General features: G+C 36.3%; 2 protein-coding genes and 2 long non-coding RNA genes across 4 annotated transcripts; 2 read left to right on the top strand and 2 right to left on the bottom strand.

Annotated features, from left to right (window-relative positions):
- The first annotated feature begins 921 nt into the window (after window positions 1-921).
- SS1 (glycogen/starch synthase, ADP-glucose type) lies at window positions 922-9,518 on the top strand. Its single transcript, XM_088975748.1, has 15 exons — window positions 922-1,656; window positions 3,040-3,404; window positions 3,616-3,693; window positions 3,830-3,954; window positions 4,140-4,221; window positions 5,570-5,743; window positions 6,188-6,269; window positions 6,713-6,804; window positions 6,892-6,954; window positions 7,046-7,135; window positions 7,619-7,743; window positions 7,823-7,931; window positions 8,020-8,075; window positions 8,301-8,340; window positions 9,095-9,518. Exons 1-15 carry the CDS (start codon window positions 969-971, stop codon window positions 9,251-9,253), a joined length of 2,328 nt encoding a protein of 775 aa, XP_088831874.1. The 5' UTR covers window positions 922-968; the 3' UTR covers window positions 9,254-9,518.
- Window positions 9,519-11,886: 2,368 nt separating this feature from the next.
- LOC148864424 (DCD domain-containing protein NRP-B-like) lies at window positions 11,887-14,599 on the bottom strand. The gene is made up of 6 exons (XM_088975747.1): window positions 14,348-14,599; window positions 13,630-14,252; window positions 13,297-13,397; window positions 12,905-12,988; window positions 12,380-12,490; window positions 11,887-12,257 (listed from the first exon to the last, which is right to left on the bottom strand). The coding sequence occupies exons 1-6, from the start codon at window positions 14,593-14,595 to the stop codon at window positions 12,216-12,218; spliced, it is 1,209 nt and encodes a 402-aa protein (XP_088831873.1). The 5' UTR covers window positions 14,596-14,599; the 3' UTR covers window positions 11,887-12,215.
- Window positions 14,600-16,576: 1,977 nt separating this feature from the next.
- On the top strand, window positions 16,577-18,417 carry LOC148864423 (uncharacterized). Its single transcript, XR_016108939.1, has 2 exons — window positions 16,577-16,937; window positions 18,127-18,417. It is a non-coding gene; the product is annotated as an uncharacterized LOC148864423 (long non-coding RNA).
- A 4,513-nt stretch (window positions 18,418-22,930) lies between these two features.
- LOC148864422 (uncharacterized) lies at window positions 22,931-24,112 on the bottom strand. Its single transcript, XR_016109367.1, has 2 exons — window positions 23,688-24,112; window positions 22,931-23,517 (listed from the first exon to the last, which is right to left on the bottom strand). It is a non-coding gene; the product is annotated as an uncharacterized LOC148864422 (long non-coding RNA).
- Window positions 24,113-25,843: the final 1,731 nt, after the last annotated feature.

Raw genomic sequence — 25,843 nt, 5'->3', positions numbered from 1 at the left:
GCATTTGTTCACAGGTCTCGTTTTAGACTTTTGTCGAATACATGGGATCCATTCATTGAAACGCTGCCTATTTCAAAAATCCCCCTCCCCGGACCAATTTCATACATTCACCTATGCGTGATTAATGTAGGAAGGAAAAATAGTGAAAAAAACAACCATAAATAAAATAAAAAGGAAAATAGTATACAAAAACAAGAAATTTTAATTTTGTACACTTATCCTCAAATTTGAAACCTTTTACCTTTTGGTACTCCAACTTTTAATGTACTGAATCAGTTTAGTTTACGGGCAATGACAAATTGCTAATAAAAAATAAAAAAAAAAACTAACAAAATTACTATTGAATTTCTCTAATTAATCAGTTATATATATATATATATGTATTGTGTGGGGTGGGAGTGGGGATCAGCCGATATGGACTGATACGTGTGTATCGATACTTTCAATCTTGATCTTCGGTTCCCAAATACCCAATTTTCTTACTATTTATACAGATTCATTCCATTTGTACCCGAAGCACCGCACAACAGTCGATTACAACATCTCTCATTGAAATGAAATTAGTGGATACTGACCTAATGGGATTTCACATCTGTGCCTCATAAGAGGCACCCCACAACGTCCTACAGCACATCCCGGGCGTGTATTAAAAATATTTCCCAATTATAATTTCACATCTGGGCTAAACTTGACTTTCCACGTCAGCCAGACATATTACGAGTGGAACTGTAGTGGATTCGAACTCCACAGAGCTATTGCAGAAGGAAAGATCGATATTCCTAAGATTCCTAACTTGTTAGCTGTGCAATGGAACCCAAACCCACAGTGGGGACTGCACCAAAAACTCAAAAAGAACATAATCATTACCCCTAATGAATTCGGATTTGCTGTTCGCATAGCGCGCACCACACCAACGTCACAGTTCGTTGCAGCCGCGCATAGGAAACATCTTCCATACAAACACGGACATGTACAACCGAAGACCCTGGGCCAAGTGTCAGCACAATTCGAGTTTCAAGGGAAGCGAACTAACTCTTCGACTCTCAAACTTTCCACCCGCAGTCCCGTTTTCCTTGTGCGCTTTTTCTGACTGCGGATCAGCTCTTTTGTTTTCTTCTATTTATATCATTGGATGCCTTGTGTGTTGTGTTACCACTTACATTCCAGAGTTCAGAAGCCCTTCCTTCCTCGATTGGGTCTCTTCTAAATTCCAAATTCCAATGGATGCTCTGCAGATCCATCGCACTAGTTCCACCTGCATATCGTCTCTAATCTCGGCCAGTACTCCTCCAACTTTGGGACTACTGGGGCAAGTTCGCTTTGCTCCCTTATGTAATCGCAGAGGTCGAGTTTTTCTTCATCGGACGAGATCGGTTAGAGATAGGAACGAAGATGAGTTTCGTAGGTTTCAGGACCGGTCTTCTGCTGTTGAAGGAGAAGAGGAAACGGAGATAATACTTGGAGCAGAGAGGGATGGTCGTATTATTGGCTTTCACCTGGTTCCTGAGTCTGGTAATCCTTTTAATCCCCATGATAGGAACGAAGACGAGTTTCGGGACCGGTCTTCTGCTGTTGAAGGAGAAGAGAAAACGGAGATAATACTTGGAGCAGAGAGGGATGGTTCTATTATTGGCTTTCACCTGGTTCCTGAATCTGGTAATCCTTTTAATCCCCATGATTTGGCGCCTTATTTTATACTACATTTGCTTCCCGAGATCTGGTAGTCAGATGTTGTTTCCTTGTATTATGTTCACTCTACTCGGTTGCTTGTTTTTGTTCTTTAATTACTAAATGCTTATTTCTAATGGTTTTCTCTTTTCCCTTTATCTGTTCCTTTCAATGATTCCCCAAGGAAAGCTATATTTTATGTTTGATAATTGATGTCGCCACTGTCCCGACTTCCAAGCTATCTCTTACAATAAACAATTTGTATAATCACTCCTCAAGCTTGACGTATCACTGAATTCTTCTGTTCATTGAATTTGCATAGAGAGTTGATTAATATGATCACACTGATGGAATCTAAGTTTCACCAGTAAATTGGTGGATGAATCCGAACCTGCAACTACAACTCACAGGATGAAGAACCCAACCTATGAAATTTGGACTATGGCAAGAAGCAACCTCAATGGTTGATATCCTACGGTCAGATGTATTGTTCATTGACCATTCAGCCAATGTTCCAGAAGAAACGTCAAATCATTAGATGGTTGGGATCTTTCCAGCAAGCTTGATTTGAGGTATAGGAGACACAATGTACTAGAATTCTAATGTCAGCACTGGTGCTCCTTGACATTTCTTGAGTCAAGAAATAGAAATTTCTATGTTACTTTGCTGTTGCTCAATCGTGCAGATCTTGCTCATACGTGATATTGATGGATGTGGGTATTACATTTATGGTTTATCTGCTTGGCAGTCAATATCATTTAAAAACTTTGGACTCCTTAGATGGGATATTACGCACCAACAAAAAAATCACTAGGTCTAGGTTAAGAGGGTGGTTAATTACAGTATTGTTGCACTGCATGATTAAAATGCTAATTTACACTCACAGACTGTTGGGATGGGCATAGTTTGTGGCTGTAACTCATCCAAAGGGCCTCAAACTTTGCTAAATCCCTTCTTTAGAGCAGCCTAGATTCTGGATTGTCCAGATCAATGTGCTCATGGTTGTGAAAGTCCTAATACACATTATTTGTGGGAGTCAGCAGATTTGGTTTATCACTAGAGACAGATTTAGTTTACTATAAAAAACATTTAATTAGCTGAGACTTATGCTATGAACATTGTTAACTAATTATATCTGATGGCTGAAACTGTCATCTTTTATAACTTCTTACCAAAACCTTCTACTGGATATCTAAATAACATGTTTAATGTTGCATTTGTTTCATTTGTTTGATGATCTGATTGTGCCAATTTATCAAAACTCTAGTGCTTAATTCTTCCCTGCATGTGTGTCACATGTATGATTATGTTGCTTTAATCACAAGTATGAAACTTGATTGCTAAAATTGGGATTCTGATGATTCAATACAGATGATGAGGAAGTTGTTGACTCTGACTCTACTACCAGTGCAACAAAGACCATAGAAGAAGAAATAGAGGGCGTTAAAGGAGAGGAACCTCAAGTTAGAGTAACTCATAACATCGTTTTTGTAACTGCTGAAGCTGCACCATATTCAAAGACAGGGGGCTTGGGAGATGTTTGTGCTTCTTTACCAGTTGCACTTTCTGCCCATGGGCATCGTGTCATGGTGGTCTCTCCAAGATATTTGAATGGTTCCCCTTCAGACAAGAAATTTTCTGGTGCATATGATGTTCAATGCCGTATAAAGATCCCTTGCTTTGGAGCACTGCAGGAAGTTGCATTCTTCCATGAGTACAGGGCAGGTGTTGATTGGGTAAGTCTGTTTTCATCACATACATAGGAGGAATTGATTTAGATGACCTGGTTTTATGCTTGCCAAATTGTTTTTTTTTTTTTTTCCTGTTTTGTTTTGTTTGGGAATTTTATTTCTTAACCTGCCAGAAGTTTGGGTGAGTCCTTAACATAGTTTTATAGATGTGAAAACCAGCTAACAATACTTAGATGCTGACTATTTTCCTGTTTAGGTATTTGTTGACCATCCTTCCTATCAAAGGCCAGGAAATCCATATGGTGATAATTATGGTGCTTTTGGTGACAATCAGGTAAAGCCACTACTGCTATAACATTGTAGTTCTACTGGTGATGTAGTTAAGCTTAACATACTAACAGCATCATTTTTTATCAGCACTAATAGCATCATTTTTTGTCAATAACAAATTATATCTTTTGGTTTTGCAGTTTCGGTTCACTCTACTTTGTCATGCAGCATGTGAGGCTCCATTGGTAATTCCATTGGGAGGGTTTACATATGGTGAGAAGTGTTTGTTCCTTGTTAATGATTGGCATGCAAGCTTAGTACCAGTGTATGTGATATGCTTTCCTTTTACTTCAATTTGTTTCCCCCTCTTTTCTGTTTTCTTCATTCAATTAAAGTGGGTGGGTATTATTGCAGGAGCTTTTTCTTAATTTATTTTATTAGATGCCCATTCTTAAATTTCATGTCTCCAGTGGAGAATTGATATTCTTTGATACATGTCTTTTGGTTCAGCCTCTTGGCAGCTAGTTATCGACCGCATGGCATCTACAAGGATGCTCGCAGTATCCTCGTCATACATAACCTTGCACATCAGGTATACTTTTTGTGCCTTACTTCCTTGGTGTTGAACCATTTAATATATAATTTTTGCCTGGTTGACAGCAATTTTGATAAAATCACAGAAAATGGTGAAATAATGTATAAAGTACTATCTGTGTTATGGCTTGAAAATAAGACTTCTAAATGATGTTTCTGAAAGATAGTGTGAAGGTAGACATAGTGAAAACTACTTCTACAATTGTATAAAGCAAATGTTTTTCATAATACCACTTCATTTATTAATTAAATTTCTTGTTTTAAATTTTTTATCCAATCAGATCATGTTTCCTAGTTTAACAAATAAGTTTTTTCTAGTCATCAATATTCACTAATTATTACTACTGAAGTGGTATAATTATTACTACTGAAGTGGATGTGATTTCCTCACTTTTTTTCAGTACATTACTTATATGATACCTTATATCTCCTTATTTTTTCCTCGCTTAGAATATAAAGAACCTAGAAATCGGCAATGAGAAAATGAATCATTTTTTAATGAGAAAATGGATCACCTTTTTTTAGCACCCTGTACCAGATATAAAGCGCAAACATTAATGAAAAGATGGAATAACAGCACATAGAAGCTTCTTCAAAGTAGTGGTGGTTATAACCAATTTTTCAGTGAATTATGGTCAAAAGTCTATCATTATTGTTTTAAAGATAATTGGAATTTGGAAAGCTAGCAGTTGATACTCATTGTTTCAGTTAAGCATTACAAACACATAAATACAGTCTTTCAAGTATCAACAAGTGTTATGAGATCAGGCCTGTCCCAGTGGTTGGTCCCTTGAACCCACCACCTAGGAACTCGGATTTGCTCCCCAAAACCAACCCCATAACACATTGCAGCTGCATATTGGGAACATTTCTCGTACTTGTGTGTTGTCATTCATGAAGTTCCCAATGCATGGCTGCAATGTGCTGTGGGGAGCAGATGCGGATTCACCACCTGGCAGAAAAACCAGGTCTTAGACAAGCCAGGTTACAATCGGCAGGCAAAGCAGGTTGACCTTGAGCTACATTTTGTGCCATTGCTGTAAACTATATAGAAAATCCAGACTGTGCACTTGCATTCTGGGTGATTCACTTTTGCCTGGGTTGTACCAGGCAATGATACTGAGGTTCGACTTGGTCATTTGTTTAAACATTTAACTTTTAAATTACTCGTGCCATGTGTATTTTCTTACTTTTTTTTGTCTAAAAGAGTGGTATTTAAATCTTGTTATGATTATACTTAATGGTCTATCAGACAAAGATTTATACTTCTTATGTTCATTTGTACTTTACTATTTTTGTAAGGATAATTTTTGAAGTCTTCACAAGTGTTGTCTTGCACATGCAAGGGGGTGGAGCCAGCAGCAACTTACAGTAACTTGGGACTACCACCTGAATGGTATGGTGCAGTGGGTTGGATTTTCCCCACCTGGGCAAGGACACATGCGCTTGACACGGGTGAAGCCGTCAATTTTCTGAAGGGTGCAATTGTAACGGTTGATCGAATATTGACAGTTAGTGAGGTGACAAGTTTATGATTATGTATTTTCTTGCTTAGAATGTGTTCTTAGGTTCAATAACAGGTACTACCTGGTGAACTGGAAGGGTTATCTGTTGGACATTCTCTATGTTTGGCAATGGAGGCATTGAAAGTTAAATTCCAGTAACTGATGGGACAGGGGGATTTCTGTCCATATTTAATGCAATATGAAAGGCACATGGTTTAAAGTACTGATACCCAAAGGTGTATTGATACTTTGAACCATGCAGAAAATTTGTACATAAATATCTATGCATGCCATGCATTCGTGAACATGCATCTATCTCTCTCTCTACCTATATATATATATATATATATTTATTTATTTATTTATATATGGATACACTAGATAATGCAGGTGGATTCAGTTGGATGTACTTTGACCAAGAGGTGTCAACTACTGCTTGTGTCTTTGTTTTTGTGGCAGGGATATTCTTGGGAGATTACAACTCCTGAAGGTGGATATGGTCTCCATGATCTCTTGAGCAGTAGGAAGAATGTCCTGAATGGTATGAAGTTTTGAACCATGTAAAAAGGGTTCCAGGAAGTTGTGTTATTTATTAAGTGTGAAAACATCATTGTGATACTTAAAGGATGTATCCTTATTACAGTCCGTCTTTAGCATCCAATATGCTGTGCTACCATAACATATATCCATATCCATCATTCTCTCACTCTCTCTCTCTCTCTCACACACACACACCCTCCCTCCCCCTTGTGTGTGTGTGTGTGGAATGTGGAGTGTTTTTATGTCCAAGTTACATCTATACTAATATATTCAGGGGGGGGGCATTTTTCTATTTTTCTGATGAAGCTTAATTCATTTGACAAATGTCTATTTCCCCAGTGCCCCAGTTCTTCAGTTAAGCCATTGCTACTGTATTTTGACACATTATCCATTGGTTTAGATATTATTTGTCTCTTTCATGCAATTTGTTTTCTTTACGACCAGGGATCACGAACGGAATTGATGTCATTGAGTGGAACCCGGCTTCTGATGAACATATTTCTTCTTGTTACTCTGTCCATGATCTTGCTGGGAAGGTCTGTGTAATTCACTATTTTTTTTTAATTCATCTTAGCATTACCCTAGAAATGTGGTGTCTCTCTCCTAACCATATATCATTGCAGGCGCAATGTAAGTCAGCTTTGCAGAAGGAACTGGGTTTACCTGTCAGGCCTGAATGTCCGATGGTAAGCTTAAGCTGTGAATGCTTAATTCTGTTGGCTACAGTGGTATAGACCAGACTTCCTTTATAAATGATAAACATGTGAACTTTCATAGATTGGATTCATCGGGAGACTTGACAATCAAAAGGGAATTGATCTCATTCAGTCAGCAATTCCAGAGCTTATGCAAGATGACATCCAATTTGTAAGCTTCTTTTTTGTTATATTTGCTATGATCATCCTTGATGTGTTTTATCACTAATTCAGGAATCACCTTGAAATGTTTCCAAATTGGACCATAATTTTAGCTGAGTACTTTGATATGATTGCAGTATTCCTATCCGATGTTCCATTTGTCAGTGAAAATAAACATGATGCACTTGAGCCATGTTGCTGTACAGACTACAATGCTATATATCTTATGTTTGCTTAATAGCTGTACTACCCTAGAGTTATTATAAAATGTAAAAGTTGATGTCGACAAGGAATCCTAAGCCCTTTACGCTGTGTTTTGTTTGAAGGAAAAAGTAGGGAAAGGAAAGGAAATGTATGGAAACCTTTACAAAACTTGTATAGGTTACCCTACCTTTCCCTTTTTCCTTCAAACCAAACATAACTTTAAGAGACATGCACGTATTTCTATCCTTTGCTTGGACATTACTAGTTGGAGTTATCCTATCTATTTCAGGTTATGCTGGGATCGGGGGACCCCCAGTATGAAGATTGGATGAAAGCAACAGAATCTACCTATAAAGACAAGTTCTGCGGTTGGGTTGGGTTTAATGTTCCTGTTTCTCATAGGATAACTGCAGGGTAGGCCAATGATTACACTTTATATTTTCCTATAACAGTTACAGTTAAAATTGGCTCATTAACTTCTGAAAATTCACAGATGTGACATACTATTGATGCCCTCAAGATTTGAACCCTGTGGTCTAAACCAATTGTATGCAATGAGATATGGAACTGTCCCAGTGGTGCATAGCACTGGAGGGCTTAGAGTGAGTACAATTTTAAGAAAAAAGGCATATTCTTTTCTGTTAGTTGTGAACATGATCTGCCTCTTTGACATTTTCATCCTAATTGCAGGATACTGTAAAAAATTTCAACCCGTATGCTAAAGAAGGAAACGATCAGGGTACTGGGTATGTACTTTTTTCTAGAACTTGCTATCGTTTTCAATATTACAACTTGCTATTTAAATGGCTGTAATTACACCATATGAAGCATCTTTTGTAAATGGAATCATAGGCTAGTTGGTTAGTGAGAGCATCATGGTCTGTACAGTCTGATCTGGGTCTGACAACATTGGTTGGAACTTATTTTCTTACAAGTTTGAACATTCTTACTGCTTGAACTATGTTTGACAGGTGGACCTTTTCTCCATTGTCCAAAGAGAGTATGTTGGCAGTAAGTTCAATTCCTATTCTTCTATTACATGAAAATTTTTCTATCTTTTTAAATTACTTGATACTTGAAAAGTTTCTTCAGTTGTGGGTCATTGTGATGATAAATTTATTGGGTCTCAATTTACCAATTAGAAAGCAATACAAGCCAAACAATTAAATGCATGGTAGGTAGCTACAATTTACCAACAAACTACCTCAATTGCCAAACAATGTGGTGGTTGAGAGAGCATTTTAGATCTGGATTTGTTGTCTTTGCTGTAGGCAAATGCCATGATAGGATTATGGAATTTTGGTTACTATAAAAAAGTACTTTTTTACTATAAAAAGTATTTTAGGTACTAGCACACCACCCCACGATAGGATTATGGTAATGATAGCTACCTCTTTGTAGGACAATTATGACTCAGTGGTTGACCTACGAAATGGACTTCTTCAATGACATTTGGTGCATTGGTTGCGAAAGAAAAAACATTATCCAGTCTCTCCTATTACATTGGCCTAACAAAAATATGAGTCATTGAGTCAATATTCTAATTAGCCAAAAAAAAAAAAAAAAACTGTAACATGTGCATGTCATGTGCTTGCTAGAAATTCGATGTCCTTTCTTTCCTGTCATTCTTGGGGGTCATCCATGAATTAGTTGATACTGCTAAAAGGATCATGAGTAATAATAAAGGGAGGAAATATCACTTTCTTAACATCAATATATGGCAATTTGCAGGTTTTTTTTTTTTTTGATCATTTGCAATTTGCAGGCTTTGAGAGTCGCCATTAGGACATATAGGGAACACAAGTCTTCTTGGGAGGGATTGATGAAAAGAGGAATGCAGAGAGATTATACATGGGATAATGCTGCTGTTCAGTATGAGCAAGTCTTTGAATGGGCCTTTTCTGTTCCACCTTATGTTCAGTAAGCTCAATGTTACCTAGTGCATTTTCCAATAGATTTTCCTTATAATTCATTTTTTTATTATTATTCTTTTTGTACAAACTTGTCAATAGTCATATAGGTGGGATGGTGTTATTTCTTCTAGGGGTGGCAAATAGGTTGTTTCGGCTGCCAAAATAGACATGTGTAGTGCATTGGTGGGTTAACCCAACCTCGAACCTTGAGGAAATATAGATAAATGTGTTCAACAAGCTTAGCAAAATAAATGGGCTAGCGTTTATATGTTGAAATTCTACGAGAATGATCTCACCCAAATACGAACACAGTTCTTATACTGAATGGCCTACTAGTGAATGATAATGTTCAAGTTAACCATGTTATCTGGTGCCAAGGTTTTTTACATCTTCGGGTATTCAGTCCCTTGGACCAAAACGACATAAAACAAATTTTGGATATCGAAAAGCACAGGATTCATAGTGCAAATATTTCTAAGTTTTTGTCAAAACTATTTCCAAAGATCACAATTTAAGATATATTCCTCGAAATGATGATAGTGAATTTTTTGGGGTAAATTTTTAACCATTTATGTAATTACTTCCTTGACCGTCGAGTCGTAGAATCATAAGGTAGGGTCAGACAAGATCGGCAGGAATTTTTCTTCTACTAATCTTTTGTTGGCCTATAGATATAGATGGTATTAGACCTGCTCATGGGCCAGGTAGCCCGATGGCTCAGCCCGGCCTGCACTCTGGTCGGGCTTGGTCATGTAATTAGGCCCACAGGCCTGACTTCGGACCTAACACAATAAGCCTGACTGTGTTTCAGGCTTGAGATTTGTCAAAAAAGCTCGGCCTGACTCAGTATTATATATTATGTATTTTATATATTATATAAAATATATAAATAATATAATGTTTATTAAAATATATATTTATAATTTAATATATATATATATATATTTATTATTTTCTTTATAATTTCTCTCTCTCTCCCTCTCTCTCTCTCTTTATTCAGCCGCTTCAGCAGTAGTAACAGTATGGGCTAAATTTTGGATTCGGGCCTAGGTACAGGCTTTGGGCTTTTTAAAAGGGCTGGGCTCGGGCCCAAGTTGTAGGTCCAATGGTCAAGTCGGACTCGAAATAGGTCTTAGAAAAATCTGTTAATACAGAGTGAAAGTCCGGCCCGGCTCATGAACAGGTCTAGTTAGTATAGATGAATGATCCAGAATTCTGGAGAGGATTTGTTAAGGAAAGAGTCTCCCCGTCAGCTACGGGACGAGATGCTCTGTTTTTCTTCTCTGCCCCCCTCAGTGTCATCCCATTCAGGGATCGAAATATATTTCATACATAAGCATCAATCCCTCATGTGAGAATGTAGAACGGAGAGTTAGCGATTTCCATCTCCAGTTTCAAATATTTAATAAATATTTAAATGAAAAACAATCACTGATTTCTCTCTCTTGTATTATCGAACATCTTCTCAACCGCCATTTCGCCTGCAACTTTATTTCCCCCTCTAATCTCTAATGCTGGAACATTTCTCTCTGTCTTCCCTCTCCACTTCCGGTAGAACTTGGGTTTATGCAATCTTGTTGCCAGAAATAAAATAGTTAATGAACATTTTCAGCAGTCGTGAGTCTCAAAAAAAAAGGAAAAAAATACTAATGTCGAACATATTTTTACCAAAGTATTAGCATGAGTACTCCATATTAAACCTGGTTTCCCTAAGTCAAGGTTCAGTATTCCTTATTCCATAAATGATAACTAAAGCAATGGAAATCTTGGTGTTTGGATTGATGCCTTTTCTTCAGAAAACGGTCACAATATAAATCCGTTTTCTGAGAAAATGCATGCTGTTTGCTTGATCGTATTTTCAGAAAAATGTTTTTCAATACTATGTCTTGAAAATCAGGAAAGGTGTAATACAAGAAAATGCCCCTGTTGGTGTTTTCCCGTTTTTTACTATTGCTAACAATTGTATGCTGATATAGCGTTAAAAGAAATGATGGGAACCTGAAACAATTTCTTGTAAATGTCTTTCAACCCCATTTGTTTTTTATTTAGTTTTTATATTTTATATTTTTTAAGTTTGAAAAGTTTTCTTGTAAATAAATGTCTTTCACCCCAATCGTGCCAATTCCAATATATCCCAATTCGATCGGAAGTGAGTGTACCTCGGCACACATAAAACTGAGTGCAGGAAATCGGAACTCGAAACGGAGGGTGTTGATTGTTAATTCTTGTTCACAGGTTGGGATGGGTATATTATGTAATGTCATAGGTGTCGCTCAAGACACTGAGATGGGCAGAGAGAGAGAGAACAGACGATCCATTCCGTCAGTTACTACCCTTGTCTGTGTGGTGATGTGTATAGTTGGGCAGCAATGGGACCACAACCACAGTTTGTCGTTTGTCCGTGGGCGTGGGCGTAGGGTTTGGCTTGAGGTTGAGAATGGAGATGGAGACGATTGTCGTGACCGGAATGGGTCAATGTACCAAACCAAAATTTCCAATTCAAATATGAAACACCCGTTACTATCAGCAATAGCGTCACTCTGCGTTGGGCATTAGAAAAGTCGAGGAAATGGTCTTTTTCTCTCTCTCTCTCTCCTCAGACTCAAGCTTGGTCTTGGTCATGGGCTTAAAAATCCCAGTTCAGTTCAGGAACAAAATGTGTTTGTTTTGCTGAATAATATTTATTTGTACATACTTCATTGGTGGCCATAAGCCCATAGCTCTTCAGCAGTCATGTTTTGTATTTGTATTGTATAAATAGTTACTAATTAAGCTGATACAGAAACATCATCTCTAAAACCTAAAACAAGATTCTTCTCAAAGCCAAAACGGGTTACGAGTGCACACTGCACAGCACACCACCACCAGCGTCAATTCTCTCTCTCTCCTGCACAAGTCATTCTCACTCAATAAAAAGCTGTATATGTAAAATACATCCGCCATCGCCAAATGGGTTTTTATTTCAGGAAGACTTCAAGCATTCTTATCTGCAAATATATCCAAAAGTGCCAGTGCCTGCAGATTGAGACAACAGAATAGGAATCGGTGAGACTAAAATGTAAAATCTACCTTCTCAAACCAATAAAATACATACAATCTTCGCATCATTTTAATTAGCATATGTAAACAAACTATACCTCCGGTACATTAAGCTCTAAGCGGAACTTGGGGCCATCATAGTGGTGAAGGATCGGTCTAAACGAGTCTTCCTCTAATGGCTCGCAATTTTTCCTTGTCACAACTCGTACCTGTCGTGAACAACATCGGAAGTAATAAGAAAAACCAAGCCAAGAGTTACAGATTTATCTTCTTTGATTCAAGCCTTGAATAGCAGTAGCCACACTGAAATTCAGAGGGCCTCGGAGTAACTGGACTGGATCAAACTAGGCTACTTTCCAATTAAATAATAAGTATGCTACGTGAGCAAAATTATTCTGTAAGAAATTCTATTCTTCCTCTTTTATTTTTCTTCCCTTCTCATTCAAGGGCAGATTTATCTTAACTCTTCTTTTATTTTCCATGGGTATCTCGCAAGTTCTATTCTGCTTTAAGATAATTGAAAAGTTAACCAATTTGAGATGTTCTTACAGAAAAATATCTACCTTTGCCTCCTATCTATTCGTTGTCCACACACACACACAAAAAAGGAGATAACCCAATACCTGAGCAGGGAAACGTGATTCCCCAGGATTCTTCTTATCTTCCCAAGCAGTTGGATCAATGTTTGTTCCTCCGAAACTGGCAGCCTAATGCACAACATGATCTTCAAGTAAATATGGTTGCACACAAACACAATCCATATGAAACTTTATTTACAAAAAATCTATAATAAAGAAACTTTGCAATCTAAGATATAATTAGAATGGAATTTAGATGGATTTTTTTTTATAAATAGATGAGGATTTTTTTCCTTTATTTTTTCTCCAGCTAGGAAGAATAGCACAGAGGACAACCGATAAGTTCATGCCTACAGAAATCCAAGTTCACCAAGGTTGTTTTTTCTTTTAATTTTAATGAAAATTTAAATGGAATCCAAAATAATATGAAATACAACCTCAAATATTCCATGGAGTTGGTGGGTGGAATAGTTGTAGAGGAAGAGGGGCAACCCCGGCGTTATAGCTCGGACGGAATCTCTGTATCTCGGAGGCAGACCTGAAAATTAAATCGAGAAACTCAGATCAGACTCTAATTTCCAATTCCCCAGCCCAGCTCCCATTCTCATATAATGCACACAAACAATCAAACAAAATCACAGGTAAACAAATTTAAGCAAAATTAAATAAATAAAACTTTTATTTTTATACCATAAAATTTCCCCTTCCCCTGACTGAAGGAGATACTCTTAATTGAGTCATAAAACGGAGGGAAAGAGAAGGGTACATACCAAAGAGCTGCCTCCTGAGATTCTCCTGCATGGTGTCATTGTTGCAGACAAAGATGTATCCCCCAATTGCTTCATTTCGAGGCAGAGACTCTGATGGTGGGAGGGTCTTGAACCTCTTGTCAACGCTGGTCTTATTGTTGTCGTTGTTGTTGTTGTTCTTGTTATTCTTCTTCCCGCCTTTTCCTTCATGATCGTCTTCGTTCTTAGTGTTCTTATTGCTCTTGTTGTTTCCGTTGCTGTGACTGATGTTGATGTTGTTTACGGGCTGCTTGGAATAAACCCCTTTGTTGAAGACCCCATTAACGGCAGCGTTCTTTTGGGTTGCTGCTGCTCCAACTCCAATAGTAGTCCCAATCTTCCAACCATCGTTAAACACATTAAAATCGGAGCCCCTCTGCTTAAAGTAAGAAGAGGAAGAACTGTCACCGCCGACCCTGATATCGAAATTCCGCCTCTCCTCGGGCCTCTTGGCAGTGAAGGAATTCCCCCAAATCGAATCATTAAGCGAGAGATTAGCCAAGTTTGACGACTGTAGCCGAAGCTGATCGCTGAATTGCCAGAAAGATTGCTGATTGTTATCCATATTTCTTGTGTGATGAATCTGAGAGACTACGCTGGTGATCCTATTCAATGCAACTACCGTAAGATAGGGAGAGAAAGAGGACGACAATAGATTTAAAAAGAAAAAGTAAAGTAATGGAGGGTGATCGACTGATACTTGGATGAGGGTTGAAGAAGTGAGGAAACATATACTATTTGAAAAGAGGAGGGGGAGGAAGATGGAGGGCCAATTGCGTGTAGACTTGTCAAAGCGGAGAAGAGAAGCAAAAGAGCGTGGAAAAATATTCTGCCTGATCTTTCCTCAGTCACACCTGAAAGGCGGAGCCGGAGAGTCGTTGGAGGCAGAAGCAGCGTAGAGTAGTTCGATAGAGCGTGATGACGCCAAAACCGCGTTCGTGTATTCATCTTTAGCAGTGTATTAAGTAATAAGTAAGTATTAAGGGGGAGAGAGAGAGAGAGAAGCTGGGAAGAGGACAACGGGAGAGGTGGGCCCCATTCTTTATATTTGTCAAAATATTAAGAATAAGGGGCGGTGTGAGTGGTGGTTGGTGGGGTTTCACTGTCATTTTGTCACCTTCTAGTTCTAGAAGATACTAAATACCTATAGTCTATAGTGCCCTCGGCCTCGCTAGCTGGCGTTTGGACTTTGGATTTGGCAAGGTGTAACTATTAACTAAAAGCACGTTTAGCAAAGCTATGAACAAACAAGGTATTGACTTATAGTAGTTGGGTCTTGGGGACTGGGGAGGTATCCTATAATCCTAAATCTATCTTCTTCTATCCAAAATTCCAAAATTCCTAAATTTCTAACGGGTGGAGGGTGATACGACCTAGTCCACAGAGTTGGAGGCTTGTGATAGCTGTTGTTTTTCCTTACACGTGTCCCATTACTACCACTAAGCAAGTAGAGTGTTAACACGTCTTCACCTTCACCGTGAATAATGGGGTTCTTGTGGGCTGGTGGCCCATTCTCACAAATTCTGTTGCTAGCGATTGAGGTGCGTGTGGCTTGTGCATGGAATGAGATCACATTGGCGTCCCACACAGCGTTCCCTATGGGCGCCCCACAGCCCATCCAAACCGTGCATGGGAATATCTCCAAATAACAAGAATCGGAGATATTCCTAAATCCTAATGCACGCTCGATACTGCCAAGGGCGCAAGGCCCTAGAGATAATCACCCTGTACCTGTTTGTACGTATGGCTTGTGATTGTGTGGGTGGTAACGCTTATCCCCTTTGTTTTGTTGCTTTGTGATAACTGATACTGATAATATATTCTTCTGAATTTCCGGATTATATATTTAATGATAAAGGTAAAATTACTAAATTATCCATTCTAAATTCTATGGACCGAACAACAATCAAATAACGTCAACAAATATGCAAATGATGAGATTTGATCATCTTCTGTCACTTTTGATCCATCAGTGTTATTGTTGCAATTCACAGTAATATTTTTGCAAGCTATTAAGAGGCTTCGGTAGAACAAGAATACAAGTTGGAAAGGAATTTCGATTTATTTACATACTCAGTATGACTTCCAACAATCAATACTGGCCCGCCGTGTTCTTGCTAGAATTGCAATTAATTGCATAATAACATTCAGTCGGTCATCAATTCCTCGTATTTGCATATCTATTTATCATGTAAAACCAATTCTGCGGAATGAAACCAAGCTTTATTAGGAGGGCAATAAGGGTAGTTTAAGATTTTAAAAATATTTATTGAAGTATGTCATAAAATTAACTGAGGGAAAACTCAAAAATTCACAAGGGCCTTTCATCTCGAAACAAAGGTTCGGACTTCGGAGGGCTAAATATCACTACCCCTAAGCAGTGCTCGACAGTACCGTGTTTACATAGAAGAAGATGTCAATTGGTTGATTGGTAAAGTCTCTTACTGGTAGTAGTGGAGAGTTAAGAGTTGAGAGGATTATGGGTTTTGAGGATGAACTAGCCCAGTATTTCTTATAACCTCTTATAGCCGTGCATTGAAAATATCTCTTTAATTATGTGTTTTTTTTGTCAATGGTATGAGAACCGAGAACGGTCGTATAAGTATCAAATCCGATTTCTTACCAATCATTTCTAATTCTACCAATGACAGCAAAGGATAAGCAGTTTTCAGTTTCACAGAGTTGAGAATTAGTAATACCTTCTACCATGGTTTTCAAAACTGGACCGGACCAGAAAAACCGGTAACCGTTCAGCCCCCAGGTCTGGTTATACTATAATTCGGTAAATCTTTAAAACCTAGGTGGCCCAACCGTTAAACTGTTCGACCCAGGCAGCAGTTTGCAAGTTATCATCTTTATTTTCGTTGATTTAAATAAAATAAAAACAAAAACAAAAAAAATAAAATAGCCCCCATATCCCAGATCCCACCTCTTACGGATGTTTAGGGTTAGAACGGCCCCCATTTTCATTATAACCCTTCCCTCCTCTCAGCCCTCACAGCCAACCGACCACCTACAGTAGCTACAACCTACAGCATCCGACAATAGCGGTGAGATTCATCTATGGCGGCCAGCATTGATTTTGCAGTAGGTCCAACAGTAACAGTTCTGGCAGTAACAGGTCCGGCAGCCGATGATTTTGCAGCGGCAAGAAGGGGTTTCTAGCGGAAATAACAGTTGCTGCAGCAAAAATCACCTGCAACCAAGCCTGAGCCCACCAGAGGCAAATTTTGTGAATTTAACACTGTCACACCACCATTACTGATAGTGAGACCGTGAAGGACCTGAAGGTATAAAATGCTTACTTCTTTGAATTTTTTGTGAGTTTAATTAATTCTTTGAATTTTTTGCTTAATTAATTACAGAGATTCACATACTCACATTGGCTTAATTATTTTTTTTTCAATTCCTTGCTTATTTGCTATGTGAATGATGATGATGATTAGATGATGTCAAAGAATGATAAAATCTCTTTTTTTTTTTCTGCAAACATATGGTTTTTGTATTTTCTGCAAGCAATGTATTTGCACTTTTCTGTATTTTCTCTATATTTATATGTAATTTTTTGTTTTAATTTTCTGTATTTATTTGCACTTTTGTGTTTTTGTTTTTGCATTTTTTTCTGTATTTATTTGCACTTTTCTGTTTTATTTTTTATTTTTTGTATTTTTTTTGCAATTTTCTGTTTTATTTTTCTGTATTTATTTGCACCTTTTTGTTTTATATTTCTGTTTTTGTTTCACTATTTTTGTTGTATTTATTTGCACATTTCTGTTTTTTTTTTCTGAATTTTTTCAGTATTTTTCTGTATTTATTTGCAATTTTCTGTTTTATTTTTCTGTATTTATTTGCACTTTTCTGTATTTATTTGTACTTTTCTATTTTATTTTTCTGTATTTATCTGCACTTTTCTGTTTTTGTTTCTGTATCTTTTCTGTGTTTATTTGCACTTTTTTTGTTTTATTTTCTGTAATTTTTTCTATTTATTTGCACTTTTCTGTTTTTTTTTTCTGTATTTTTCTCTATTTATTTTCAATTTTCTGTTTTATTTTTCTGTATTTATTTGCAATTTTCTGTGTTTTTTCTTTTTTTTTTTACAATTTTCTATGTTTTTATGTAGTTTTTTTTTTTTTTTGTATTTTTTGCACATGTATGAGTATGACTAAATAGATTTTAATTTATCTTATTTTTTCTATATTTTTGATGTTTTTTCTATATTTTTTAGAATGTTTCTGTACTTTTTTTGTATTTCCTATTTGTTATGTACTTTGTTATTTTTGTACTTAGTTTTTTTTCTGTTTTTTATTTTTTATTTTTTGTGTCTTTTTCTGTATTTTATTTTTATATTTTCTATGTGTTTTGTACTGTAGTATTTTTTTATTTAGAAAATTTTATTTTCTATTTTTATTTAATTTTATGCTATTTTGTATTATTTATAAATATATTTTTTTAATTTTTAATTTATTTATGATGTCACAGGTCAAACCATTCAACCCAGATGGTTGAACCACTTTACCGGAAACCAGTCCCCTAACAGGTTCAGTTCCCGGTTCGTTTTTAAAAACCTTGGCTTCCACGCATTGCTTAATGCCACACAACTATGGCTTGAAGATGCCAAAGGTGATTAATCTTATGTACTTGAAAATCAATATTGTAGAGGGTTCGAGTATGATACCGGAAAGGCAAAGGCATGATATCCAAACTTGTGACCAACAAACAAAAATTAACATCAACAGAATACCACTTTGAGGTGGTGTTTGACTGTTTGTCTCATTGATGTTTTGGTAAATATAGTCGTGGTTCAAATTAACCATCAAACGTTTGATTTTGAACCACAAATTCATAGTGAGACAATGAGACAAGAAACCCAACAAAAGGTGTTCTTCAAATGGTTGTTTTACCTTTTTAAATCATATATATGACCAAATTTGATTGTACATATATGGTTAAGGATATACCCATACACGCACAAAGCACAAAAATGAATTCAAATTTCAATTTAAATGGCTCCAATTCCATTCCATGTATGAATTGGAAAGATATGATGAATAATGGAAATAAATTAACATAACTACTAGAGAATAAAGATCTCATCTTCACCTGACAATTTAAGCTTTTTAGATTGAATAGTTTCTTGACAATAACAGAAAAATTAATGACAATTTCATGCTTAACATAATACTCAAAAAAAGATGAATGTCGTGTGTTCTAGGGTCACAAGATTTGTGGTCGTAAAACTATAAAGGGGGCCTTATGAATATATATATAAATGATGTATATATGTAATTGGATCAGATTTGGATGTTACAATCTACACTTGATTAATAATTGGATCGAACTCAGATTTGACCACATCTGACCTGATTAAAATCTGAATCCAATTATAATATAACATTTATTAATTTTAATATATAAGTTATATAATTATATTATATGTAAATTTATGTATATAATAAATGTAGTGTGTTATATTTATTAACTTATTATATAAAGGCTAATAAATAAATAAATTTTTAATATTTCTGATATTTTAAAAAATTTGTAACGAAGTTAGATTAAATTCAAATTCGATTTGAATTGGTTAGGATTCGGATTTGAATCCGAATCTTTAAATCCAATCAGATTTTGGGTCAAATTCGGATGTATGCTATCGGTAATTGGATCAGATGCGGATTTTACTGCATCTGATCTGAGTCCAATCCAATTATAGCCCCACATGCAGTTGCATTAATTAGTAACCTTCATTCTAAACGCCCACATTCTTTATATATAAAAAATGGTAAATTGCTGAAACCTCCTCTCTGAATATTTTAACCATTGTTGAAACATTTCTTGAAATTTGGTAATTGCAATCATATTTCCTGAATTTTTTTAAAACAGTTGCAAGTAGACTCCTGTTAGAATCTTCTAATAACAAGCATGAAAACGTCTGAAATATCTATATAATTTGTTACCTCAAACTCTTTCAATTGTTCATAAAATTTGTTTTTTTTTCATGAAACCCAGCCACAATAGTAACTGGATGGGTATCATAGACATTTTCATGCCTCTAATAAAAGGGCCCTAGTTGCTACTGTGTCAAAAAGTTAGAGATGATCAGCAACGTTCAGAAGCTTCAAAGGAGGTTTCAGGAAATTAACCCTAAAAGAATGCAATCCTTAATTGCCATTGCTTGAGCCCAAAACGCATTGTTGGTCCATACTTTGTTGGACAGCTCAAAGTCTAAAGGCTCCAAAGGCTCCAACAATACAGCAATAAACATTAAACAAACAGTTCTGGTTGGTCCTGCCCTCGTGGGAATAAAATAAGTAGTTTCTTACCTGCTCCCATCAAATGACCGGATTTAGATATGGACTAAAATCTGAAAAATTCCATCGCATGCATAATCGCATAAACTTTAATATTACCAACTATCCATTAATAAAATAAACAAGCAACGAACAAGGGCTAACAAAATAAACTAGGGCCATGTTCATTTTTTGGAAACACATTTACCTGGATAAATGCATTTATCCACGTTCTTGTTCAGTTCAATTCACCTAGGTAAATGAGATTGTTTACTTTCATATGTTCTTTTGCAATATCCACTTTCCTGGGTAAGTTGGTATTTTTTCATATCTTGCCAATTTTACCCTTTGGGCCCAAATCAATGCTTCCAACACCATTGCAGTATGCATTATGAGTACAATGTTTTGTTATTAAAAACTGAACTCTAGCACTATACACCCTTGCAGTACGCCAATTTATTCCAAATTTTCACAACAATTCCAAATCAGAACAGATGTCAAATCATTTCGGCTCTTCATTACCCAGTTCTAATTAATTCCTTTGTTTTGTTCATTTGCAATGCAAATGTAGTAGAGCCTCAAGCAAAGTAAAACCTGGAACAAAAGTTATTTAAAAATTGTACTCTCTTTTTAAGAAAACTAAAACTTGAAGCAAAAATTGACCAAAAAATTGCACTCCTATACATTTGTATCAGTGCAATGCATTTGCACTGCAAACAAATGGAGCATAAATAACAAAATGATGATACCAGGTGCTCTATCACTACATAAACCATCAAACTTCAATGGCATTATAGACAAATGAGTAGAGTGCACCATTTTCTCCTTCAACCCCATAACAAATGCCAAAATTGTTTAGATGAGGAGAGAAAGAAGCTTGTCGGAACTGCAGTACAAACAACTACAGAGGAAGCCTGTGTCTGATTATAATGTTGATGATGATGATGATGAGGGTCTAAAGTAACCTCCATGTTAGAAAATTGTAAAGGAAGGCTTTAGGGAATTAATGAACTCAAATCAAAACCTTCCTTTACAATAATCTATTGGGTGGAAGCTAATTGTCATGTTATTAATATTCCTTACTCAACAATGGCAAGTTTAGTGCAATGTTAAAATCCCATTCTGACAACCTGAATGTTAGGTTCATATCCAGTCTACCCCTCCCAAGATCCTAGATAGCTAGGACCAACATTAAGTAATATTCCTTTTTACTGTAATATAATATGGGAACTTCAGGATGAGTCTTTAGAACTAACACAAGTCACTCTTTATATTTCTATTGCAACAAGAGAAAGGATCAGCAATACCAAATATATCCACATTTGGTGCAATTGTTGAAAATTTAGACTTTAGAAACCTAAAGTGGAGATAGAAAGCTTGAATCAATCATATTTCAAACTTGCATTACTACATCACTTCCATTTCATGCTTCACTATACACAAAAGTCATCAAATGATTTGTCTTTTGAGATATTGCCCATGATAAGCAATAACTTTTCAAGGAAGTACACTACCTCTCTGTAATCAAATGGTATTTTGAGCTGTAAATACTAAACAAACAATATAACAATCAAAGAAAAAGTGAAACTCCATAGTATAAATGCATCTTTAACTAACAAGAGGAGAAAAGCTTGTATGTGGTTGCCTAAAAATGTATTAAAGAAGCTATAGAAATATCCATTCACCTTAGAGCACATAATTGCAACTAAATAACCTCAAATGCATAGATTGATTACATTAGTGATATAGATGAGTCACAATGGGTTCTAGCTCACTGAGTTCTATTGACAAGCCTCACGACCTAGGGGAGGCTAAGGCTTGTGACTCTAAATATTAGTAACTATGTGATGTTCATCCTTCATGTACCCAAGGATTATGTATCCAATTCTAATGTTAGTTCCACTATACATAAGTAGTTATGAGGCAAGCCCTAGTGATTGTACTCAAGTTCATTGAGACCACTTGTTCCAATCTGATAAATGTAGGAATGAGTTTAAGAGGGTTGGGATGTGTTTAGGAGTGATCATAGGACAAAAGACAGATTTTTCCCAATAGCCAGAACAAATTGCCATTATTATAAGAAAATCCAATATTATCTAGTGACTAAAATTCTAAACATAACTAATCTACCAACTGAACCACCACCAGTTGGCCAAGAAGGCACAATTACAACATCAGTCAAAGCCAAATTTTTTGATGGTCATAAATATAGATAATCAAGATTGTTGCTCTAAAGTAGGATCATAGTGGAAGAATTGTTATTTCTGATGAACATCATTTGTTGCATAGGTATTTAAAATTTTCTTCCGACAAATTGAAGTCTATTAATGCTTTTCATCATTCACCTGATTGTTGTCATATGAGAAAAGCTAAGAAAAGTGTGAAAATGGTGGTTTGAGGCTGAAAACATCCATTTTGTGCAAAAGCAACAGACTTTAGGTAGAGATTAACCCCTCCCAAGACTCGGATAGCTGGGACCAGCATTAGGTAGTGATCCTTTAAAATGACAAAGCTAAGAAAACTAAACTAATTAACTAAAATTCAGAAACTAATTGGTGTTTTGAAAATGAAGCACCTAAATGTTTTCTTCTATCATAGATTTGATTTTAATAAGAGATGCTAATAACCTTTCTATCAATTGAGTACCCAAACCTCAATAATTTCAATCACTGATATGACTCAATTTCTTGAATTTTCAATAAAAAGTTCTATTCATTTCAATAGAACAGATAAAATCTCCACTATGCCAACAGAAATGTAAAAAAAAAAAAATTGATACTAGAATGAGCATATGCTTTGCATGGATGAAAATCTGTTGACAATCATAATCAAAAGAAACGGACATGAATAAGCCTTTTTTTGCATCATAAAATAGATTAAAACCGAAATATATGGAACCATAAAAAAATAAACAAGCATTCAAAATCACACACAAGAAAAGGAAAAGAGCAATAAATGGAACCAGAACTGTACCTTAATCCTGCTCCAACTACCAATAAAAGAAAAAATGCTTCCCATTTTCATTATTCCAAACTGACAACAATATGTTTTTGCTCAAACAAAAAAAAAAAAGAAAAAAAAAGAAAAGAAAAGAATCCAGATGTTGGTGTATAATGCACTTGTACTTGATACAAAAAGAACTTCTATCATTGATTTCTCAAGAAATTAATACCATATCCTATGAAACGCCAAAAGACAACAACAATGGTGTATGATACATTTTTCTCTTAATTTTTTCCCAGTCAACTGGATAAGTATCTCCTATATTTTTGGCCATCCAAAAGCTAACATTTTGCTAAATTTTTCAGGTTGTTGTATGTTCGAAATTGTTACACAACAACCTGCAATTAGAGCTCCTATGAGAATTTGCTTGGGATAGATTTCTTGGTTTTCTAAGTTTTACGTGCCTTAAGTAAGATTGTTTTAATAGCATCTCAACTAAACAGGATCTGGCTAGATTGATCAACGAGATAAGCATATCCTTCATTTCGCCACTCCCAAATGTGTATTCCGCTTCACTATAAGTTTAATGTCCTCCAAAATCATTCTGGTACCCTTTAAACAAATTGGATTACCAAGAATTCTGGAAACAAAAAATCAAAATAAAAAAAAAGGAAATCAATGAAATAACAATAAAAGAGGAACAATAAGATGAGAAACAATTTTTTGAATGAGATGAAAAAAATAAGATGCATTATGTGCATCACAGAGGAACGACGGATCGGTGGGAAGAGGAATAGTAATATTTCTTACCATTTCAATGGATGAAAAAACAATGAGCAGTACCGACAACTAGGCAGAGTAGCGACAACGACAACTAGGAGGATCAATGGTGCCGTCAACAAAGGGATGACTAAGATGATAGATTGTAGGAGGACAAACTCTTTGGCATTAGTAACTAGACGGAGCAGCAGCGATGACCTGATAAAGTAGCGACAACAGCTGAGGGAATCAGCAGCGATGAAGCTGATTTTTGAGAGAAGCAGAAGAGAGGCTCTCGATTGTGGGGGCAACTTTGAGATTTCAAGTTTTTATCTACTTACCCTCTACTCGGGAAACCAACTTACCCGAGTCTCGCAAGGGTTTCATTTACCAGGGTTAGTGATACCCGGAAAAATCAAACTTTCCGTGGGTCCTACATATCTTTGAAATCCGAATACAGGTAAATTGGTCAATCCCATTTACCAGACTTTCCCCCTTCACTTCATGAAAAACAAACATGCCCTAGCAATGAACTGGTTTGCAAATTAGTCCAAAAGTTGGATATCCGCTTAGGTTAAACAAATCAAATCGCGCCGTCAAATATATAAGGTTACCCCCATAAATAGGGGTGCAAATCGGATGGATTGAGCCAGGTTTAAGTTCAATCCAGGCACTAACCTTAACAATTCGGCATAAGGCCTGAGCCCAGCCTGAGTCCAAAGTCAAGCCTAAATTGTTTAACGTAAATCTAGCCTGAATTGAAATTTTATGCACATAAATTGGGCTCGGGTTAATGAATCAGACCATATTAAAATCTAATATAAGGGTAACTTGAGGCTGACTTAAAAATAAAAAAGCCCAAACTTTTGGGCTCAAGACACTAAAATCCAAGTCTAGTCGTTAGATAAGCCCAAACTTTTGGGCTCAAGACACTAAAATCCAAGTCCAGTCCACGTAAAATTGAAAGTTAAGTCAGTCTAAGCTTGAGTTGAGTTTACCTAAATTGCACTCTTACACATAAAAAACCCCTCCGAACCAGGGGGCTAGATAAATCCACACCACCCAAGAGCATGATCCGGATAGTTCCAAGTGCACACAAACAAAGCCACGTGATTGTGATCCAAGTCAAACAGAACTAGTGACGAAAACTATTGCAATGAGTTCACATCCTCTGTACCCTGGTATGGAAAATTTTTTGTACCATACCAATGACGAAAACTATTCTTCCCATTTCAAAATTAAAATGGTTTTTGTGACAGATTGCTATTAATCGGATGCAAAAACCAAGGGTACAGAGGATGTGATTTCAATTGCAACCTGACTTCCAATGCACCCTGAGACATTGTAAGGACGATCATGAGTCAGGCTAGGTCGGGCCCAGGTCGAGTTTAGCACCATGATAAGGGCTTTAAATCAGGCCTAGGACTAGCCTAGCCAACCCCCGGCCTAGATTGTAAGACCAAGCTCGACCCTCCATGGGCCCAGGCCAGGCTTACGAGCTTTTCTGGGCCTAATATAATGACTCTGGGCCCTTGACATCAAATAATAAAAAAGTAGTTATTTAAAATTTTCAAATAAATAATATGTAAATATAATAGACAAAAGAATTACACAATCCAAAAGTTAATTTGGGCTTGGTTAGGCTTTAGCCCTATGGCACAAAAAATAAGGCATGGGTCTCATTTAGGTTTTGTTTGGTTCTATGGGTGTTTACCGAAAAAGTGTCATTACATCAGTGTCACATAGGCATTGGTGTTTATTGTGCATAAATTACTGTTTGATTTCAATGTTTACTAAATAAACACTAAAAAATATAAACACTTGGATTTATGTGCATGAGGCATTTGGAGAAACATCAAATTCTTGTTTCTCACAATGCTCCAATGTTTCTTGAAATGAAATGCTTATGAAATGTCCAACCAAACAACAAAAGCATTAAACATTAAAAGCAATATTTTTTTTTAAATAAACATTTAAGGCAATAAACACCCATGAAACCAAAAACAAACTTAATTGTTAGGTTTGATTTGGCTTGGATTACTTATCCTTTTATAGATGAAGGTAAGGCCTTCATTCCTATTCATGGGCAATGCGAGACTTAGAGCAACACTAAATAGTTAGTGCAACCATTGAATGTTTTCCCGAGTCCCACATTACTAGGGGAATGAGAATTAAGGCTTTGCCTTTATCTATATAAGGCATTGTTT

This window comes from Nelumbo lutea, chromosome 3 (genome assembly GCF_056320005.1).
Source record: "Nelumbo lutea isolate HS-2025 chromosome 3, American lotus-T2T, whole genome shotgun sequence".
NCBI lineage: Eukaryota > Viridiplantae > Streptophyta > Magnoliopsida > Proteales > Nelumbonaceae > Nelumbo > Nelumbo lutea.
The sequence above is the reverse complement of the archived record's forward strand: the minus strand, read 5'-3'. Positions and strand labels throughout refer to the sequence as shown.